The sequence below is a fragment of the Lagopus muta genome, chromosome 5 (genome assembly GCF_023343835.1).
Source record: "Lagopus muta isolate bLagMut1 chromosome 5, bLagMut1 primary, whole genome shotgun sequence".
Taxonomy (NCBI): Eukaryota; Metazoa; Chordata; class Aves; order Galliformes; family Phasianidae; genus Lagopus; species Lagopus muta.
Window position 1 is genome coordinate 4705422 of NC_064437.1, and position 18077 is coordinate 4723498.

The 18077-nt window shown below is 48.0% G+C and overlaps 2 protein-coding genes across 2 annotated transcripts; one reads left to right on the forward strand and one right to left on the reverse strand.

Annotated features, from left to right (window-relative positions):
* The first annotated feature begins 3691 nt into the window (after positions 1-3691).
* Positions 3692-10141, forward strand: DHCR24 (24-dehydrocholesterol reductase). Its single transcript, XM_048946207.1, has 9 exons — positions 3692-4004; positions 4233-4388; positions 4803-4908; positions 5089-5207; positions 5298-5561; positions 6323-6466; positions 7354-7551; positions 7915-8093; positions 9831-10141. Exons 1-9 carry the CDS (start codon positions 3774-3776, stop codon positions 9982-9984), a joined length of 1551 nt encoding a protein of 516 aa, XP_048802164.1. The 5' UTR covers positions 3692-3773; the 3' UTR covers positions 9985-10141.
* A 2041-nt stretch (positions 10142-12182) lies between these two features.
* Positions 12183-17670, reverse strand: LEXM (lymphocyte expansion molecule). The gene is made up of 9 exons (XM_048944316.1): positions 17659-17670; positions 17288-17392; positions 17066-17182; positions 16825-16962; positions 16584-16724; positions 16165-16332; positions 15899-16027; positions 14853-14983; positions 12183-13748 (listed from the first exon to the last, which is right to left on the reverse strand). Exons 1-9 carry the CDS (start codon positions 17668-17670, stop codon positions 13646-13648), a joined length of 1044 nt encoding a protein of 347 aa, XP_048800273.1. The 3' UTR covers positions 12183-13645.
* Between the last annotated feature and the right edge of the window lie 407 nt (positions 17671-18077).

The window sequence follows — 18077 nt, forward strand, 5'->3', positions numbered from 1 at the left end:
GGGTTGGGCTTGGGGATCTTCTCCAGCCTTCGTGGCTCTCTGATAGCACAGTCACTTTTCTGCCTGCTGCCCCTGCACGGTGGCTGTGTTGGGCCATGAAGGCTCATCAGCACTGCTCAGCTGCTGCCTCTCCTACACAGCCAGCCCTACCCCAGCCTGTAAGCCCAGTGCTGGCCCCCAGCTGCTCCAGCACCCAGCTCCTCCACCACAGCCACACTGCAGGGGCTGCTGAGGACACCGGCCCTGTGACAATGAATGCAGGGCTGCCTTCCTCTGCCAGCCCTGCTCTCTGTTTTGACAAGTGATTCTTTTTATAAATCCCAGTGGCTGTAAAGCTGGGTTTAGTGAATACACCACAGCTCTCGGCATGTTTTTTTGGCAGAATGTGCTGACCTTGCTCCCCAACACAGCAAACAGGCTCTGAATGCTGGGCCCCATCCCACAGATATTCCAGACTTTATCTCACACCCCACATCTGCTTCGTCCAAAGGTGATCACTGGGGTCCCAACCCCAACCCTCCTGTGTTTTTTCCTTAAACCTCTAAAGCTGCAATGTAACATCTCCAGTCACAGGATGTATTCCTCAGTATCAGGACAAACACTTGCCAACTCCCAGGTGCCACACAGAGCCATGCTGCAGCCTGTGTCCTTCCACGCTGTTTGTTCAAGGCACTGAAATGTGCTTTGGTTTCTCAGCAGAGGGAGCTTCTCACGTACCAGTTTGAGCACCAACACGGGCAAACCCTCTGAAATCACACCCTGTTTACAGGTGGGACTCCTGACCCCCCGTAACCATGGGCTCAGCTATTTGCTGGACAAAGAAGGCTTGCAGCCTTTCCAAAATTCCTGATTAATTTTCATCACTAGTGCTACTGCCCATCCTTCTGACATCCCAGTGCCACCCGACAGCACTCTGTCAGTACCAGGGCTAAGGGAGCTTGCATGAAAAGAAGAGCTTTCTCACTCTCTCAGTGCCTTCCTTTGGTCCCTCTGAATGCCTCTTATCGCTCTTCTCACAGACGCCCAAGTTTTCAGCCTACTTTTGTCTGCAGCTCGCATGCTCTGCACAACATCACGTACCTTTACAGCTTCATCTTTCCATTCTTTGTCCAAAAGCTGTGGCACAGCCATTGCTAAGTCCAGCTTTAAACCAACAAAGTGCTGCCGGTGTTGGCAGAGCAATGTGATGATCACTTTGGAGATGACCCATGTGCTTAAGAAGCCCCTGCCCTGCGCCTACACAGAGATGTGTGGGGCACGAACTCAGCAGAGAGCTGATCAGGGCAGGAGGACAAGAATATTTTACAAGTATTCCTCAGTTAGATCAGCTCTCCAACCTGTTGTACGGTGACAGCAGAAGCATTTGTACTGCACAGCATGCCCAGAACAGCACGAGTGGGTGGAAGGGATGGCAGGAAGGAAGAAGGCTGCTTTTTTAAGCACCCTTAAAATGATAATTTAATTGAGGAGAACTGGGATTTCAGGCTTACAGAAGACTAATCTCAGCTTTTCGCACCACAGTTGAAAATGATGCTTTGCTAAGCCCGCACTGTTTGCTGGATGAAGTTTTGCTCGCACCCAAAGTAACTAAAATTGAAACAATTCAGCCTTAAATAAACCTGCCTCCCCTTCCCTCACCCCCTCAGATTCCTGTACCTGGCACCACTACGCATGTAGGTGATTCCACTGCAATCTGAACAGTCATTCATTTCTGTTCCTTCCAAGCAGTTTCACACTGCAGTCTTTGAGCTCACCTGCTCCCTCCTTGTTGTGCAGGGCCTTACAAAAACAAGAGCAGAGCATGGGAAATGTTATAAACATTGTTAATGGATCTTCATAAAAAAAAAAAACAGTTTCAAAGCATTCTTTACACTGAGGGTGCAAATACCCCCTTGTGAATAAATGATGCTGTCATACTATAAAGCCTGCATTCAGTCACCCTTAGATGAAGAATAATTATTTAGCTGCTTTAGAGAGGTTAAAACAACCTCACGTAGGGCATGGGAAACTTCTTTTCTGTGCATAATTCCAGCCAGCAGGCAAATTGGTAAGCAAAGGCAGATAACATCAGCTTAAATAAAGAAGGAAAAGAGCTAGCAGACAGCCTAGGCACAAGTGCAGTGAATACAGTCTGGCTGTGAATAAAGTTAGGGTGAAAATCAGAACATTTCCAATCGTCAGAGCAGCAACATTGCAGAGCAGTCTTCTGATATGAGCAATGAGACGAAAAAAAATGAACCAGGTTCAAAGCAGAGTCTCTGGGTTTCCTGAAGGAGACTACAAGGTGTGACTGAGCTTTGAACCGTGATGCAGCAATCCTTCCCAGTCCAGCACTCCTAAGTCTCTGCTGTGGCAGTCAAAGGTGCAGATCCTGCTTCCAAAGAGGAAGAGGCACTCTCTGACATGTCAGCATGCCATGTCACGACGTGACAACATCGGCGTCCTCATGAAATACCCTCATATCACATTCCTGTGGCACAGGGCCAGCCAGCATCTCCTTGGTGGACTCTCTGAACTCAGTGATGCTGTGACTGGGTCTCTGTGCCCCCAGAGCAGCAACCTGAGGCTGATGGAGCAGGGCTCAGGCCGCCTGCTGGCACTGTGTGAGCACGTTCCTGGAGCTGCCTGCAGGACACCGCTGTCACCATACTCCTCTCTAACACTGCACCTCTTGAGGGACTCTAGCTGCAGAAATGCCTCATTTTCCTCAAGGACGTGCTGTATGTCTGCTGTCACGCTGTGGAGACTAGGAGGAATTTTCCATCAGGGTTTTAGAGAACAAGCTCTAGAAAGAGTCTGCCTCTTTCTCCTTTCTACAAAGCGGATGGCAAGCATCTTGGAGTTTCTGTGGGGCACCAAAACCACCACAAGGCTGCACGAGAGGCATGTGACAGGGTTCTGCCCCCCAGCCTAAAGGCACCAGCATAATCCCCTTTGACTGAGTGACCCTGGGCACAAAGCAGCTTCTCCACAGAGCTGCCAATGCCCTATGACAAGACCCATTCCCCTATAAGCCCTGACTGGGGGGGTCCCTAATACCTCAGGCCCTGTTCCCATCCCCACACCCTCGCTCTGATCCCAGTACCTCAGCTCTAGCCCCATACCCTCACCCAACCAAGGGGTATCCAATACCCCATCCCCAACAGAAGGCCTCAACTACCTCAGACCCCATCCCCAACAGAGGGTCCCCAGTACCTCAGACTCTATCCCAGCACCTCGTCCCTTTGGAGGGCCCTAAATACCTCAGACCTCATCCCAACATCTCAGCCCCAACAGAAGGTCCCCAATACCTCAGATCCCATCCCAGCACCTCAACCCCGATCACAGGGACCCCAACGCTTCTGTCCCCGCCCCCACCCCATCACTTCAGTCCCCACCACGAGGTCTCCCGTACCTCAGTCCCCAGGGGCATGGATCCCCAGTCCTTCAGCCCAGCCCGGGGATCCCCAGCCCCCAGCCCCGCACCCACCCCTCGTCCAGGTGCCGCCCCCGCCCCAACCCCGGCGGCCGCGATGAGGGGAGAGCCGGGCCGACCTCGCTCAGCCAATCAGCGCCCTCAGCGCCTGGTCCGATCTCCCCGCAGCTCTCTGATTGGTCTCTCCCCTCCCCTCGCCTCAGGGCGGAGACCGGCGGCGACCAATGAGACGCGAGCTAGAGGGAAGGGAGGCGGGGCCGGGCTGCGAGCGCGCGAGCAGCGGGCGCGGTGCAGCGGGGGTCCGGCGGTGCGGTGCGGTGCGGTGCGGTGCGGTGCGGTGCGGTGCGGTGCGGTCGCCATGTCGGCTGTGTGGTCGCTGGGAGCGGGGCTGCTCCTGCTGTTGTTGTGGGTGCGGCACCGGGGGCTGGAGGCCGTGCTGGTGCATCACCGTTGGGTCTTCGTCTGCTTCTTCCTGATGCCTCTCTCCATCCTTTTCGACGTGTACTACCAGCTCCGCGCGTGGGCCGTGCGGCGGATGCACAGCGCTCCGCGGCTGCACGGACAGCGCGTCCGGCACATCCAGGAGCAGGTGAGACCGGGGGGAGCTGGGGGACGGAGCTGGGGGCCGGCACTGGCCGCTGGGCTTCTGCTCGTGGCTCTCCCGTCCGGGAAGGGGAGGCTGTGGGAGACCCTCGGCAGAGGTTGGGGCTGCTGGGCTGCACGGTCCCCTCCAACAAGGGGCGTCCCGCGGTTCTGTGCTAACGTGGCCCCTGTGGTGGTGTTTCTGAGGTGTAGTTTTGGTTGTTTCCTCTTGCAGGTGCGGCAGTGGAAGGATGAAGGTGGTAGGAGATACATGTGCACCGGTCGGCCCGGCTGGCTGACTGTGTCACTGCGTGTTGGGAAGTATAAGAAGACCCATAAGAACATCATGATCAACCTGATGGATGTTCTGGAAGTAGACAGTGAGAGACAGGTAGCACAACCTCTCATAATACTGAAATATACAGCTTTTGTTTTACTATATTTGTAGCTGAAGTGGAGCTAGGCTCCATCAAGAACAAAGGATTTCTGTAGCAGTAAACCCACCAAATTTTAGTTTTTACAGTGTGGGCTTGGATCATTCTATCCAAAAACCCAGCATATGGAATCACTTCGCTCTGTGTGCCGAAGCCTAAAAGACCAGAAGGATTGATGGCTCTGGGCACTGAGCAACAAGACGTTGAGGCAGAGGAGGAATCACTTAGCAGTTACAACTATTTTTAGGACTGCTTTTGGGAAAGCAGGGCTCTGAATTCTGATAACAGATGGAAGTGCGATCCAGTTAGCCGCGTTTTGTCATCACTCATTCCAAACACTTAATTTGTGACTGAGTTTTCTCTCTTTGTAGGTTGTTCGTGTGGAACCTTTGGTCACCATGGGCCAGCTGACTGCACATCTGAATCCTATGGGATGGACTATTCCTGTGGTGCCAGAGCTCGATGACCTTACTGTAGGTAAGGGTTGTTGTGATGAGAAGAAATGGACTCATTTCCTGCATTTCATTTACTTTTGTGCACTGACACGTTGCTTTGTGTGAACCTTTCCTAAAATACACTGTTGAACTTTGTTCTGGTAAAAATCACCTCCGTTCTGAAGTATGTTTCATTGGAACTGTTATGTGCTCCCTCAATCAGGTGGTCTGATCATGGGAACGGGCATTGAGTCTTCATCCCATATCTATGGGCTTTTCCAACATACCTGCGTGGCCTACGAACTGGTCCTTGCTGATGGAAGCCTTGTGAGATGTTCACCAGTAAGACAAAATGTTATTTTGCTATTTTTTGTTATGTCATTGGCAGTTATCAGTGTGGATAGATGATTTCGTATGACGTGCTTTTTGCAGACTGAAAACTCAGACCTATTTTACGCAGTGCCTTGGTCTTGTGGTACTCTGGGTTTCCTGGTTGCAGCAGAAATAAAAATGATTCCTGCCAAGAAATACATCAAATTACACTATGAGCCTGTACGAGGACTGAGGAATATTTGTGAGAAGTTTACTGAGGAATCTAAGAAAAAGGAGAACAGCTTTGTGGAAGGACTCGTGTATTCTTTGGAGGAAGCTGTCATCATGACAGGAGTCTTGACTGATGAAGCTGAGCCAAGCAAGGTAACTGAAGTTGTTCCCAATGAAAGCAGTACCCCAAATTTAACTGACACTTTACTGCCATATGACGATACAGAACTAGGACCATAAGAATTGAAAACACTCTTAATGTGGGATGAAAAGTGCAATCTGTCTGTCAGAATGCTTTAAACCGCAGCTCTTTGTAATGACAACAGAGCCTGTACTCTTCAATTAGGGAGAAGCGACCCATTAATTTCCATTAGTATAGCAAATAATTTAATTTACTGTGTTTGCATGTCAGCACTAAGGAGGAAATATCCTTTTTCATATACAGAACACTGCTGTTTCAAATTGCAGTTGTTCAGAGTAACTCCTTCTCCAGCACGCTCTTAGACAGCCAGTATTGGTGAGACCAATCAGAGATGTGCTCAGGAGGGATATGCTGCTTGTTCACCGCACTGCTCAGCTTGGATATTTCTCCTCTGCCTTCATGAGGCTTTGGATTAATGAGGGGGTGAGAGGAACTTCAGGAATCCGGTTCTGCCACCTTCATGGCTTTTTAAGCTGCTCATAACAGGAAAGCCTAATTTAGACAAAATCTTAATGAGAGGAAAGATAAGTGGATGCCATGCATGTGGCAGGAAGGAGAAATGAAGGCTCTCTGGGTTTCTTGAGACAGTGGAACTGTCACAGAGCGAATAACATCGCTTCCCATTGTAAAGGGACTTCAAGGACCTACTCAGTGCTGTCTAGTAGTTACTGTTACCTATGTTGGGATGTGCTAATGAATCTCTGTCTTACAGATAAACAGAATCGGCAACTACTACAAGCCGTGGTTCTTCAAGCACGTGGAGAAGTATTTGAAAGCCAATAAGACTGGAATTGAATACATCCCCTCAAGACATTATTACCACAGACACACACGCAGTATTTTCTGGGAACTCCAGGTAAGGACAGTTTGAAACTTGAAATAACATTTACGGGAAGGTGCTCTGCTGTTTCCCAGTGTATGAACATTGTAGCTTCTTTTCCTTGGCAACACTTAAGGCATTGTATCACAACTTCCTAATTGATGGCTGAATGCTTTTCTGAGTGTAAAACTTAGGCACGTATTTAAGCAGTAAGCCTTTATGCCTACTGAGTGATTTCTGAAGACAGTGATAAAAACACAAAGGTGGAATTGTGGCTGAGGATTCCTAAACCTTCCTAAACCTTCCTAAACTTGCCTAAGCACATAACACTCATTATAAGGCAATGGCATTAATTTGAATTATATAAACTTACTTCTTCTGATGTGCAGTTATGCAAAAGTTTTATTTGACATTATGAAAGATTCCTATTGCTACATTTTGAATTTCTTACTGCTGCATTTTGAATTTCAGCTGCTGGAGAAGGTAAGCAAACAGGAGTTTGCTGTGTAACAAGTACTTCAAATTTTACAGCTTTGAAATACATTTAAGACCTGATCTTGTGCCTGTCAGTTCTTGCAAGAGTTTTGCAAGTTTCTCTTCTCAGGAGCTCCTCACAGCAGTTTTGAGATAATAGCCTGCTGTTCCCTGAACTTCATTTTTCTGCAAGTATTTAGGGCTGATGAAATATTGTGAGTTACACGAGTCTGAAAATCCTCTGTGGTAACAAGGAGATGCTTAGGGAAGGGCTCAGTAGCAAAATTCAGTTCAGACTTCTCTTAGTTCAGATTTGCATTTAGCAAAAGCATCAGCAGTTGCATTTATTGAAAATCTCATTTAATATTTCTCTGAGGATTCTCAAGCATTGTCTTCTGGTTCAATTACACACTCTTAAGTCAAATTTTTCTTGTCTTTCCTCTTTAAAGGATATCATCCCTTTTGGCAATAACCCTGTTTTCCGCTACCTCTTTGGCTGGATGGTTCCACCCAAAATCTCTTTGTTAAAACTCACCCAAGGAGAAGCTATTCGAAAGCTGTATGAGCAACATCATGTTGTGCAAGACATGCTGGTCCCAATGAAAAGCCTTGAAAAATCCATCCAAACCTTCCACGTTGACCTCAATGTAAGAACATGTGCAGTGAATCATGGAGTGCTTGTTGCAATATTTGTGGCCATTTGTTTTAAGACATAATATTCAGCTTGTGTAAAAGGTGATTAAACATGCATTTGGGTGTTGAGGTAGTTAATGGGGAGTTGTTGTTCCTGGAGCACACTGCAAGTGTTCTGACTGAGCATCTCAATCTATTATGGTGATTAGAAAGAGGCTCTAAGAACTGCAGCAAGAGAATTGGAAAGGGAAAGCTGTGTAAGATTTAATCCCACCTTGGGAAAAAGTCCTCTTAACTCTTTGTCACCTTTATTAAGAGATTGCTTAAATGATCATTATGTTAAAAATCATTTACCAAGTGTTTTCTTGCCTCTGCAGGTATACCCTCTTTGGTTATGTCCTTTCATATTGCCCAATAATCCTGGTATGGTCCACCCCAAAGGGGATGAAACAGAACTCTACGTGGATATTGGAGCTTATGGAGAGCCCAAAACAAAACAATTTGAAGCCAGGGCTTCCATGAGGCAAATGGAAAAGTTTGTGAGAAGCGTGCATGGGTAAGGTTCCCACTCCTTGGGATGATGCCAGTGCCATATAACTTACATCTGTGTAGTTTCATCACTCCTATGTTGCACTGCAGCAATTTAATACTACAACAACTTACAAAGCATAATTGTAAGTTAGTTTAATTATTAATTTTGATGCTGCAGTTTTATAATATGCTTGCATGATCATGATTTGATTGCAAAACCAACCAAATACGTGGGGTCACTGATGGAAGTTCGTGCGATGTGCTTGGGAGCTGGGCAGCATCCAAACAGGTTGCCTCGCATCCTTTCAGCTCCATGTTGCTCTGGGAGTAGAATCTGCTGCAACAGAGCTGCTCCATGCAGTCAGAAGGACCTCAGCAGGTCCATGCAGGCGGGATGTAAAGCAGCTGCTGTCCCAAGGCAGCGTAAGTACAGCACAGTGACCGCTCTCATCAAGGCTGGTAGCTCAGTCCTTCCAGAGGTAACCACTGACCTTGCAGATTGAGGCTGGCTTGTTTGAAGGCTGATCCAGAGCAGGGGCAGAGCAAGTGCTGTTTGGCTGCAGCAGGCCACAGGTCCTTCAGGAATCCCACAGGCTGTTAAAGTTTGGACAGCTTCCCTGCCTGCCCTTGGGGCTGCTGGGCTCTCTGCCATTGCAGCGGCACAGACTCTGCCCTGTCCTTGGGCTCGTGTGTCCTCCCAGCAGGAGGGCAGCCCTGACTGCTCCCTGCGTGGCACTGGGAGCCTTTCCTACAGCTGGAGCTTTCGCAGTCATCTTTTTGTTGCTCTGATTCTGGTTACACAAGACCACAGTGGGTGTGAGATAGATCCCCACCATCTGTCACTGACTCCTGACAGCCTAATTTGTCGTAGTAGCATCAATAGGCAGGCAGTTACAGACTTGTTTCTCCCCAACAAAAACCAGCTATGCGGTGTTTTTATGCCATCAGTATCATTTAGCTGCATTTCTATATTTCTCAATCTAACAGTGATTACATCCCGTGTGTTTGAGTAACAGTGGTGAGTATGCTTCGAGGTATTTTGGAGATTATAAAAGTCTTTTAGTTATGATGTGATCTGCCAGAGAACAAAGCAACCAAAAGTTGCTTTGCTTCTAAAATTAATTTGAAACTAAGCTTTTAATTTTAATCTTTTTGCCAGCAACGTTCTGTCTTTTCTGTACCTGTCACTGGAAAAAATGAACACTGTGTAAATGCTTCATCTCAGAGTTTCATAATCACAACAGGGTTCTTTGTAACTGTATTTTACTGCTCTTTTCTGATGCTTGCTGCATTTTAGGGAGAACAGAGTGGAAGCAAGGAAGAGTACACAACAATTTAGAACCTGTTCATTGCAGGGGAGTTGGATTAGATGGCCCTCAGAGGTCCCTCCCAACTCTAAGGATTCTGTGTTCGATGAAGTAACGATTCCATTTATTTGTGTGGATGGAATTCTGTTACACTGTGCTTCACTTACACCATACGTTTATATTCTTCACCTGATCTGATTGTGTTGGCTCACACCTTCCCAGTTTTATTCTCAATGTGGAATCCAAAGAAAACTTAAAAAGTAGAAGAACACGTTGCTCCATCTGTCTATTGGCTGAGGGTCCCAGCATGATCCATATGAGCATCCTGGTGGTTTTCTTTCTGTTGAATATTTGCTCTCCAGAACTAGCCCTGTCCCTTTTCCTCTTAATTCTTCTTCATACCCTGCGGGACGATTAATGCTGTATCTCTCACTTCCTTTTATTTTTCATTTCAGTTTCCAGATGCTGTATGCAGATTGCTACATGACCCGTGAGGAGTTCTGGGATATGTTTGATGGTTCGTTGTACCACAGTCTGAGGGAGCAAATGAATTGCAAGGATGCCTTTCCAGAAGTGTACGACAAAATCTGCAAGGCTGCCAGGCACTGAGCTTGAACAGCCTAATTAAGCAATCAGGGAAAGATGAATTTACCATAGCTAGTCAGCATATCCTTTCTAAAGAAAAGCTTTATTGCTCTCCAAATAAGCTCATTCTTGTTGATATTTAAATGATATGAATTCATGCTTTATAAACTTATGTTTAGTATTTCCTAGTATGCTTTAAGAGCAGTTTTCCAAAACTCAAAGTGATTGTTTTTAAGAGATCTGAAGTGCTGATTACCTTGTATGTCTTGGACCTGTCTTGGACATAGGTGAGCTCACCTAGCTCCGAGCATAAGAAAAGTAACTGGAAAAGAGGACACTGAAGTGATGCCAGCTAGAAACTAGAGCTGTATTTAAAATTACTTCTGAAAATGGTGAGGAGGTGACAGAAAGAGGTGCCAAAGCTGAATGAATTGTCACATTAATCGTTTGCCTCCAGTCAGTAAGCTGTAGGGCAGCTTAGCAATGGTACCACGTCCTTCTGGCCGTGCGGAGCTGCGTGGCACATCAACACACAACCACACTCCCAGCAGTTGGTCTCATTTCAAAACTGAGCACTGAGGTGTGAAGCAAATGCTTTTTTACTTGTGCCTATCAGATTTGTACTGGTTTTGATTATAAAATGTTACGTGGGTATAGATCTTAGTTACTTTATTGGTTAACAGTATTCTGTTGGGTTGTGCCCCCAGATAGCAACGCTCTGGCTTTGTACAACTACTGGAAAAATTGCTGCTATTTCATATAGGCAATTATTAATTTGGGGCTTTGCTTGTTGTGAGTCTGTTTATTTGAACTTTTGTATTTTTGCCTTTTGTTTTTGATTTTTTTGCTTAATTTTAGTGCCTTATAAACACTCAGTTGGAAGAGAACATGGTCAGTGAATCCCTTCTGTCCTGGCCAGCAGGAAAAGGAAGCGTGCCCTCACAAGTTAAGGCTTTATTTTCACAAGGTTTGCCAGAGCAAGTGGCTATGGATAGGAAGAGCCCTTGTTTTGGGTGCTTGGTATGCTCAGGCTTCAGTTCTCGCTCGAGAGGCATTTTTGCTTTTCAGTTTACCTGGATTAGATTGATAGGCTTTGTAAAAAGGACTGTTTCAGTCACCTGGAGAGGAGATCAATAGTAAATACTGTTCAGTTCCCTCTTCTGGTGCACAGCACAGTCACACACTTCATGCAGTCAAGTGTAGAAGTGTGGGAATGTTTTGACTCTGTAGCCAGAGACGTGATTCCAAACCAAGCCCATGTCTCATCCAAGCAATGTGGCAGATTGTTACTCTGAACATTACTGAGCATGAGGGGAAAGAGTCATTTCTTGAGGGCTACTTATGGGGTAACACAGAAAACACTTTAAATGGCTTGCAGTGAGAAGCTTTGTGATTTTTTTATGAGTGCTAAACCAATGATGTTATTTATTGATAGATGGATGCTTACGATCCAGATGAAACCAATGATAAAACAGTGACAAGAATAAGCTTGGCCTGTTCTCAGTGATGCATGCTGGGCAAATGGTGTGCAAGTAAGGTGCTCCTTACAGTCCTGCGCAGGGAACTGGTGGCAGGAGCAGCCTGCCAAGGGGAGACACAGCCACTGCAGGGTGCATGCAATGCTGCCCAGCCCATGGGCTGCCCATACAGATACGAGAGCAGGTGAGAGGTAGGGCTGTGTCGGTGATCCATTCCAGGCCTCGTGGCACACAGGAAAGCAAGCACTGATTCTCAGAGTGGGAATTTGTCTTCCCACCCCTGCGAGGGAAGCAGCACGTGAGCAGTTTCCTTATTCCTGTGGCAAAGCTATGAGTTAGCCCAGTGCTTGCAAGATGATCTGCGCAGAGCAAGGATCGGTTGAGTCCGTTTTTAAGGGGCAGTTCTAAAAAAGCTAGAGGAATATGCAAATACTTTTACTCAAGCTGTGTTTCTCTCACATGTTGATGATCTTTGGGTATGCACTGAATTTGATTTTTCACTCGTTAATTTATGAGCAAACTTGGTATGATGTGGTCTGGTACTGTCACTGTACACCAGTCACACACACGCACAAGCAGAATTGCTGTTGGTCTTATTTTTTGGCTGTATGGGCTGTTTAAAATAAAAATATAGCCGGTGTACTGCTCAAAGTGGCATCTTTTAACAAATGATACCTTATTTTTAATGGCGTTGTTTAGCCTTTCTCATGCCTGTTGCACTGTTACAAGTGGTCAGCAATTAGTGAGAAAAGCTGCTGCCTTGATCAAAGGCCAGAGGCGTTGCAGTGATGTTAAATGAGGTGTCTAACTCTGCCTACAGCTTTGAAGGAAATGCCATTGAAGGCCATGAGTCTACTCTTATCTCTGCCCCATGATATGCCTTATAGCTGAGCCTTTACCCTTCCGTTATGCCTCATTAAGAACCTCATAATGCCAGTTATTCTGATTTTTCCCTTCACTTCACTGTTTCCCTGTGACTTTCTGGCCCATGAGAGCAAAACTGCATTTTGAATTTATCTATCCACATCAACTGCTGTAGCTCCTATCACAGTTCTCCTTGCTGTTAAAACTATTCCCTGCTTTGAATGACCAACCACAGAAGAGAGGATGAAGATGCAGTGCCCTCTTCAGCCTGAAGAGTTTCACGTCCCCATCTTCAGTTTCTTTGAGAAGTGCCCTTACAGGAACTCTGTAAGCTTGGAGGGAGGTATTCCAGCCCTCCTGCAGCTTGGTCACAGCTTTTACATCTTCTTCCAATGCTCCCTTCAGAGACCTTCTTTTCCTTTGCTTGCCTTTCTATTACAATAATCGCTATTTCTTTAAATTACCACAGTTTTACCTGTGTTCAATTATCTCTCCCACCAAAGGGTAATTGCAGATTAATTAGCATACCTAATCAGCCACAACTAACATGTAATTACACCTAAATTTAATTATTCCAGTCCATCTAAACACTGGTGTGAGCCTTTGTAAAGGTTAACGTGAAGTGAACCAGCATACTTGTGATATGGTTTTATGGCCATCCTTTGTTACAGCTGATAGAGCTTTCTGCTCATTTCACTTTCTTCATTGCCTCTAGGCCTTAATATGCTACAAAATTTGGAATGATGACACTAAATTCCCCCGAATGCCCTCCAGCTGCTTGTAAGTATTTGAATTGTTAATTCAAGTGAAGCTGTGTGCTATAGCTTGTAATGAAGATCCTCACACATAACTGCTCCAGGATGGCAGGACAGGTACACAGACAGTTCCCAAACCTCTCCCAGCTGCCATGGTGCTGCTTTCTCAGAACCAGCTCTCCTTTCAAGTAGCTGTGGTGGACCTTGGGGCATTCACTGCTTGTCACGATAACTGCCACCAACCACAGAACAGATAGAGAGCTGCACGTTCTATGAGTAGTGCAAGCTGATGGGGAAGGAAATGCTTAATATTGAATGAGTGCTGCGTGCCAGCAGACCTTCCTGTGGTCAGTGTATCTGTATCTGACATCCTCTTCTCCACTGTGTCATTTTCATAAAGGCCAAGGTGAAAATAATGAATTAGTCAGCAGGCAGGTTAGACTGATGAATGCCTGAAGGGTGTTTTATTACCACAGAACAAGACTTGTTTCCTATCTCTTGCATGTCAGCACACTGCAAGTATTCACGTTACACCATCTCGTCAGCCGTCTGTGGTTTATTCGCCAATTCAGGCTTTCCAGCACCATCTTACATTTGGAAAACAGCAGTGCTTTCTTCACAGGTATCTGGACAACGTGGAGCAGAAATCAAATGACTCCATTTGTTTTTCGCAGCAGGCTTCAGCCGCTCGCTGTGAAAAGAGGATGTGATTCAGTGAGCTCTAATTATTGGCTGGATTAATCTCATTAGTCTTAACGAGCATGGAGGTGAACAGAGCTCTTAAAAGCCTGGCTATTCCCTTGAAAGTAAAGCTGTAGCTTGAAAAGTGATTTTGGAGCGAGTGCTATTTGATCATAGAGCAATTCGGTGCATTTGAACATCCTGCTCACTGTTCAGGTTTTTTTCTATTCCTAGTGGAACTACAAAATTAACAAAGCCAGCGATATTGAAAGCTAGATTTCATTATGCCTTCTCCTTCATCATAGGATAGCTAACTCGTAGCTGCCCCACTGAAAGCTGCCACGTTGTATTCAGCTGAAATGGATTTCTAACAACTCTCTGGAGATCAAGACAGCTTTTGCAGAGCTGTCAGCCATAGTACCACCACAGCAGTTTGCTAATCTTGGCCACGAGCAAAGGTGAAAGCGGAGGACTGCCCTGAGGTCTCTCATTAGTACAGTTCCCAACTACTTCACAGGGTTTTCCCCCTAGCGATTTCAAAGCCCTTTGCAATGGAACTGAGCCTTGTTATCTTCCTTCTCCAAACGGGTAAACCAAGGCACGGTCTGAGAACGCAATTTTTGTTTGAGGCCATTGATCAAATCAGTGCCAGCACAGGGAATGAGCTGAGAGAGCCCCATCCACCGCCAGGTTCTTCCCCAGGCTGCCTCCTCTAACTCAGACAGGCGCTATTTGTCTGCACCTCCTCTTCACACGGACTCTGCATTTCACAAAGTAGAAGAACAACCACCTTCATACCTTTAGAATCCTGGGCAGCCAGCAGCATCTTAACCCTCCTGCTGCCCTTACACAGAGGGAAGCATTAAGGGCTGCTCGCTTCTTCACAGACGGTTAACTTACCATTCACAGAGGGACACTGCTCAGGGGCCAGCAAGCATTGCTCAGTCCCATTCCAGCACTTGCAACTCCACAATCATCCCTTCTGCTATTTAGCCTCTCACATCAGTTGCAAACTATCAGTAACATACTCAGCCTCACCAGAGTTGCTCAAGATAAAGGGTTTTCCTGCAAGCTGGTGTGAAAGTGCTTCTAGCCCCTGTTATATGCCACTTACAGCAGGTAGGCATCCCGCTTCAAGTTGCTCAGGTACCGCTGCGTGTCACTCTGGTACAGGGACTGGTATCTGATCTTCCGAGGGTATTTTTCGTGCCTGGTGACATTATAGCGGCCCACACCCACAGCATTCTGGAAAGAGAAGGTCGCGTGTTGTTTCCCATCACTGCAGAGGCAGCGTGGCTGTTGACACTGGGACAACATTGGGCTGTAGCTGTATGTTTCCAATTGCAAAAAACAACAATACGTGGAATATGTTAACCAAAGAAGGTCTGCATTGCAGGGGAGGGAGGAGGAGGCATGCTATGTGGTGTTAGCCCAGTCAGTCCTCTCCACAAGCAGCTCCTCTCATCTCACAGCACTGAGAAGAGGGGTCTGATTAGCTCTGCTGGCTCGAATGCACTCCCTAGTTGCCTACTGCTAGTTCAAGGGCTGCTTTATCGCAACCTTGCCTCTGGGATATAATCTGCTGCTCATTGCTAGCCAAGATGGACTATTTGAGACTACAGCTTTCTCCAGCTGCTTTGAGCCCTTCAGCCTTTGTTCTGGTTCTCTGTGGGGAAGCTGCAAAGCTGAATACAACTCTAGGAAGGGATACTAGGGGAAGGGCTCATACCTGCACTGGCTCTTCAGTGTGCTGCTGATGCTGCTAGAGAAAAAAAAAACTGGCTTTTAAGTAGCAGAATATGACTTTTTGGGAGGATACAAGGAGCTCCTAGCACCAGCAGGTAATCTAGCTGTCCTCATCCATGAAACGCATCCCCTTGCCTACAGTTGATGCAGAGCAAAACTTCTAGGAAGCGTTGTCTGAGCATGCACTGAGAAGGGCAGAGGTGACGTGGCTGCTGCTGAGCTCCTGTCCCTCTGCTCAGCATCAGCCCAGCTCACGCTGCCCATCTCAGGGCCTGCTATGCACTGGGTGCCCACAGCTGCAGGAAGGCATTTGTCCTCTCACGGGGTGCCAGCAACTCATCAGAGACAGTGACAGGGCAAGCTTAGAGTCTGATGGCTCCTGCGTCCCTCTCTGGCTGCCCTGTACTCACTCACCTCATTCCCCATGAAGAGGCGTTCAGACTTTCTGTCAAACCTCTTGGCAGATGACCAGAACGGGGGCTGGTTGAATTCTGCTGATCTCTCAATGGGCTTTGGATCATATGAGCCTGGCCCCACCACATACTGTACAGAAGGAAATTTCTTACCCTTCCATCTGCTCTCCAGAAGAGCAGCCCCACAGCACCGCCCGGCACCCAACACCACCACGTGAGCCCAGCAGCCTGGGCAGGATGGAAATGAAACACCCCACTGCCACTGACCGCATCCCTTGGGCACTGGCTGAGTGTGGCCCAGAAGATCCTTTCTGTGGGGCAGCCTGGGTTCCGTGGCAGTGTACTGAAGCAGCCTTTCTTCTTGTTCTCCTTTGACATCAGCTCATCCAGGAACCCCTTGGCAGTGCCAGCGTGCAGCTCAGTGCCTTCCCCCTGCTGGGCCACAGGAGCAGCGTGAGGCTCAGCTGCTGGAGGTCATTCCAGCCACTCCAAACACCCCTTACTGTGAGAGCTGAGCCTTTCATGCTCTCCTGCTGCAACGATTTGTCTTACCAGGCTGCTAAGATCCAGGAAAGCCAAAAAGCAAAACTCAAGATTTGAGGTGCGACATAAAGCAGCTGTCCATCTTACACGTTTGTGGTGGTGATGCCACAGCTTACTGAAAGCTCCAAGTCCAGGTTACACACCTCGCCATTGCGCCGCCGGCCACCTGCAGGCTTCAGCTTGTCCCTCGAGGAGACCTGGCAGGGGATGCACCTGCCTGCCTGTCGCAGCTGCTCCTTAGTGCTGCTCCATGGGGAATAGGTGCCAGGTCCCAAACCACTGCCCTGCAGGCACAGAGGGAAAGTGGCAGGAAAACCTCCAGCAGAGAAACACAGCCACCCCAGGGGCACACACCACAATCCCAGGGCAAAGAGCAGGACATGCCGTGGCTGTCTGGAAGACACATTTCTCTGTCCTGCTGTCCATCAGCCCTTGTGTGCTGGGAGAGCGCTTGTCCCTCTCCTCCAGGAGAGCGTAGGGGTTCCCCTGGGGGCCGTAGGTGCCAGGCCCAGGAAAGCAGTCCTGCAGGAGAGATGGGACAGGATGGGCAGCCCCCAGTCAGCTCTGCTGACAGGGAAAATGCTCACAGGGATGCCAGCAGCTCCCAAGTCAGGCTGCAACGTACCCGCTGGCTTTCCCTGAACCTCTGCTCCCTTGTGTCACAGATGCCTCTCAGGCTCGAAGGCTGTTTCTCCTGCAGAAAATCCCTGATGTTGTACGTTCCTGGGCCCAGCCTCTCTTGCTGCAGAAGGAAAAATATGGTAAGGATAGGCTGAGCATCAAAGGCAACACTGCCAATGCTTCTTGGATGCCAGCACAAGGAGGGGGGATCAAATCTGTCTCTTACCTGCTGTTTGCGTCTCTTCAGCATCACCTTGAGCTGGAAATGGGGCAGTTGAATTGCCCGGGATCCTGCCTCTGCTCTGGCCCAGCCAGAGGCCAGTGCTGTCCCCTGCAAGGCAGAGCCAGAGCACAACTGTACATACACCACTGCTTCACATGCTGTCTTTGTCACTCATCCCAGATTAAAGCACTAATAAAGGGTTTTGCTGATGGGTGGGAAGTGGCTCCCCAGAGCACGAGCCCACATCCCACATAGACACTCTAGGGTGCTCCCCAGTGGGTGCCTCTGACTGCTGTGCAAAGTAGGCATGACAATTCAGGAGCTACATCAGGAATTTCTGCTCTCTCCACTGTGAGCCCAGTTGGTGTCCTCACCTGGCTGCCCATGTTCCACACTGGTGGCTCTGGTCACCAGGGCTGCTGTGACATCCTTCACCATGGCAGCCTTCACCATGGCAGCCCTCACCATTGTCACTTGCCACTCATTCTGAGGTGCTGTAGCTATACTGGGGGCTCCAGCCTGGCTGCCCCAAGCCCTGCAGTCCTCACTGCAGGTTTCCTCAACCTCTCAGAGCCACGCATGCTGGCAAAGCAAGTGCAGTTTCACTGAGCACAGCCCACACTTGACTCCCACCAGTGATGCAGTGCCCCCTTCCTGGCACACAAATTACCACGTGAAGCATGACCCGGTTCTGCCCCAGCACTGTAAGGGTGCAAAGGATGGTGTCCCCACACGGCACCTCCAAGGGGTTGTACTGAACACATAGAGATTTGTTAGATACTAAAGTTTATCT

What these genes read in the sequence shown, in the direction of transcription:
- DHCR24 (XM_048946207.1), top strand. Translation starts at nt 3,774, where the DNA reads ATGTCGGCTGTGTGGTCGCTGGGAGCGGGGCTGCTCCTGCTGTTGTTG. An exon ending in GCTCGATGACCTTACTGTAG is followed by an intron (nt 4,909 to 5,088) that starts GTAAGGGTTGTT and finishes TCCCTCAATCAG; the next exon opens with GTGGTCTGATCATGGGAACG. An exon ending in GTATTTTCTGGGAACTCCAG is followed by an intron (nt 6,467 to 7,353) that starts GTAAGGACAGTT and finishes TCCTCTTTAAAG; the next exon opens with GATATCATCCCTTTTGGCAA.
- LEXM (XM_048944316.1), bottom strand. An exon ending in GGTTCAGGGAAAGCCAGCGG is followed by an intron (nt 16,963 to 17,065) that starts GTACGTTGCAGC and finishes TCTCTCCTGCAG; the next exon opens with GACTGCTTTCCTGGGCCTGG. An exon ending in GCCAGTGCCCAAGGGATGCG is followed by an intron (nt 16,028 to 16,164) that starts GTCAGTGGCAGT and finishes CCTTCTGTACAG; the next exon opens with TATGTGGTGGGGCCAGGCTC.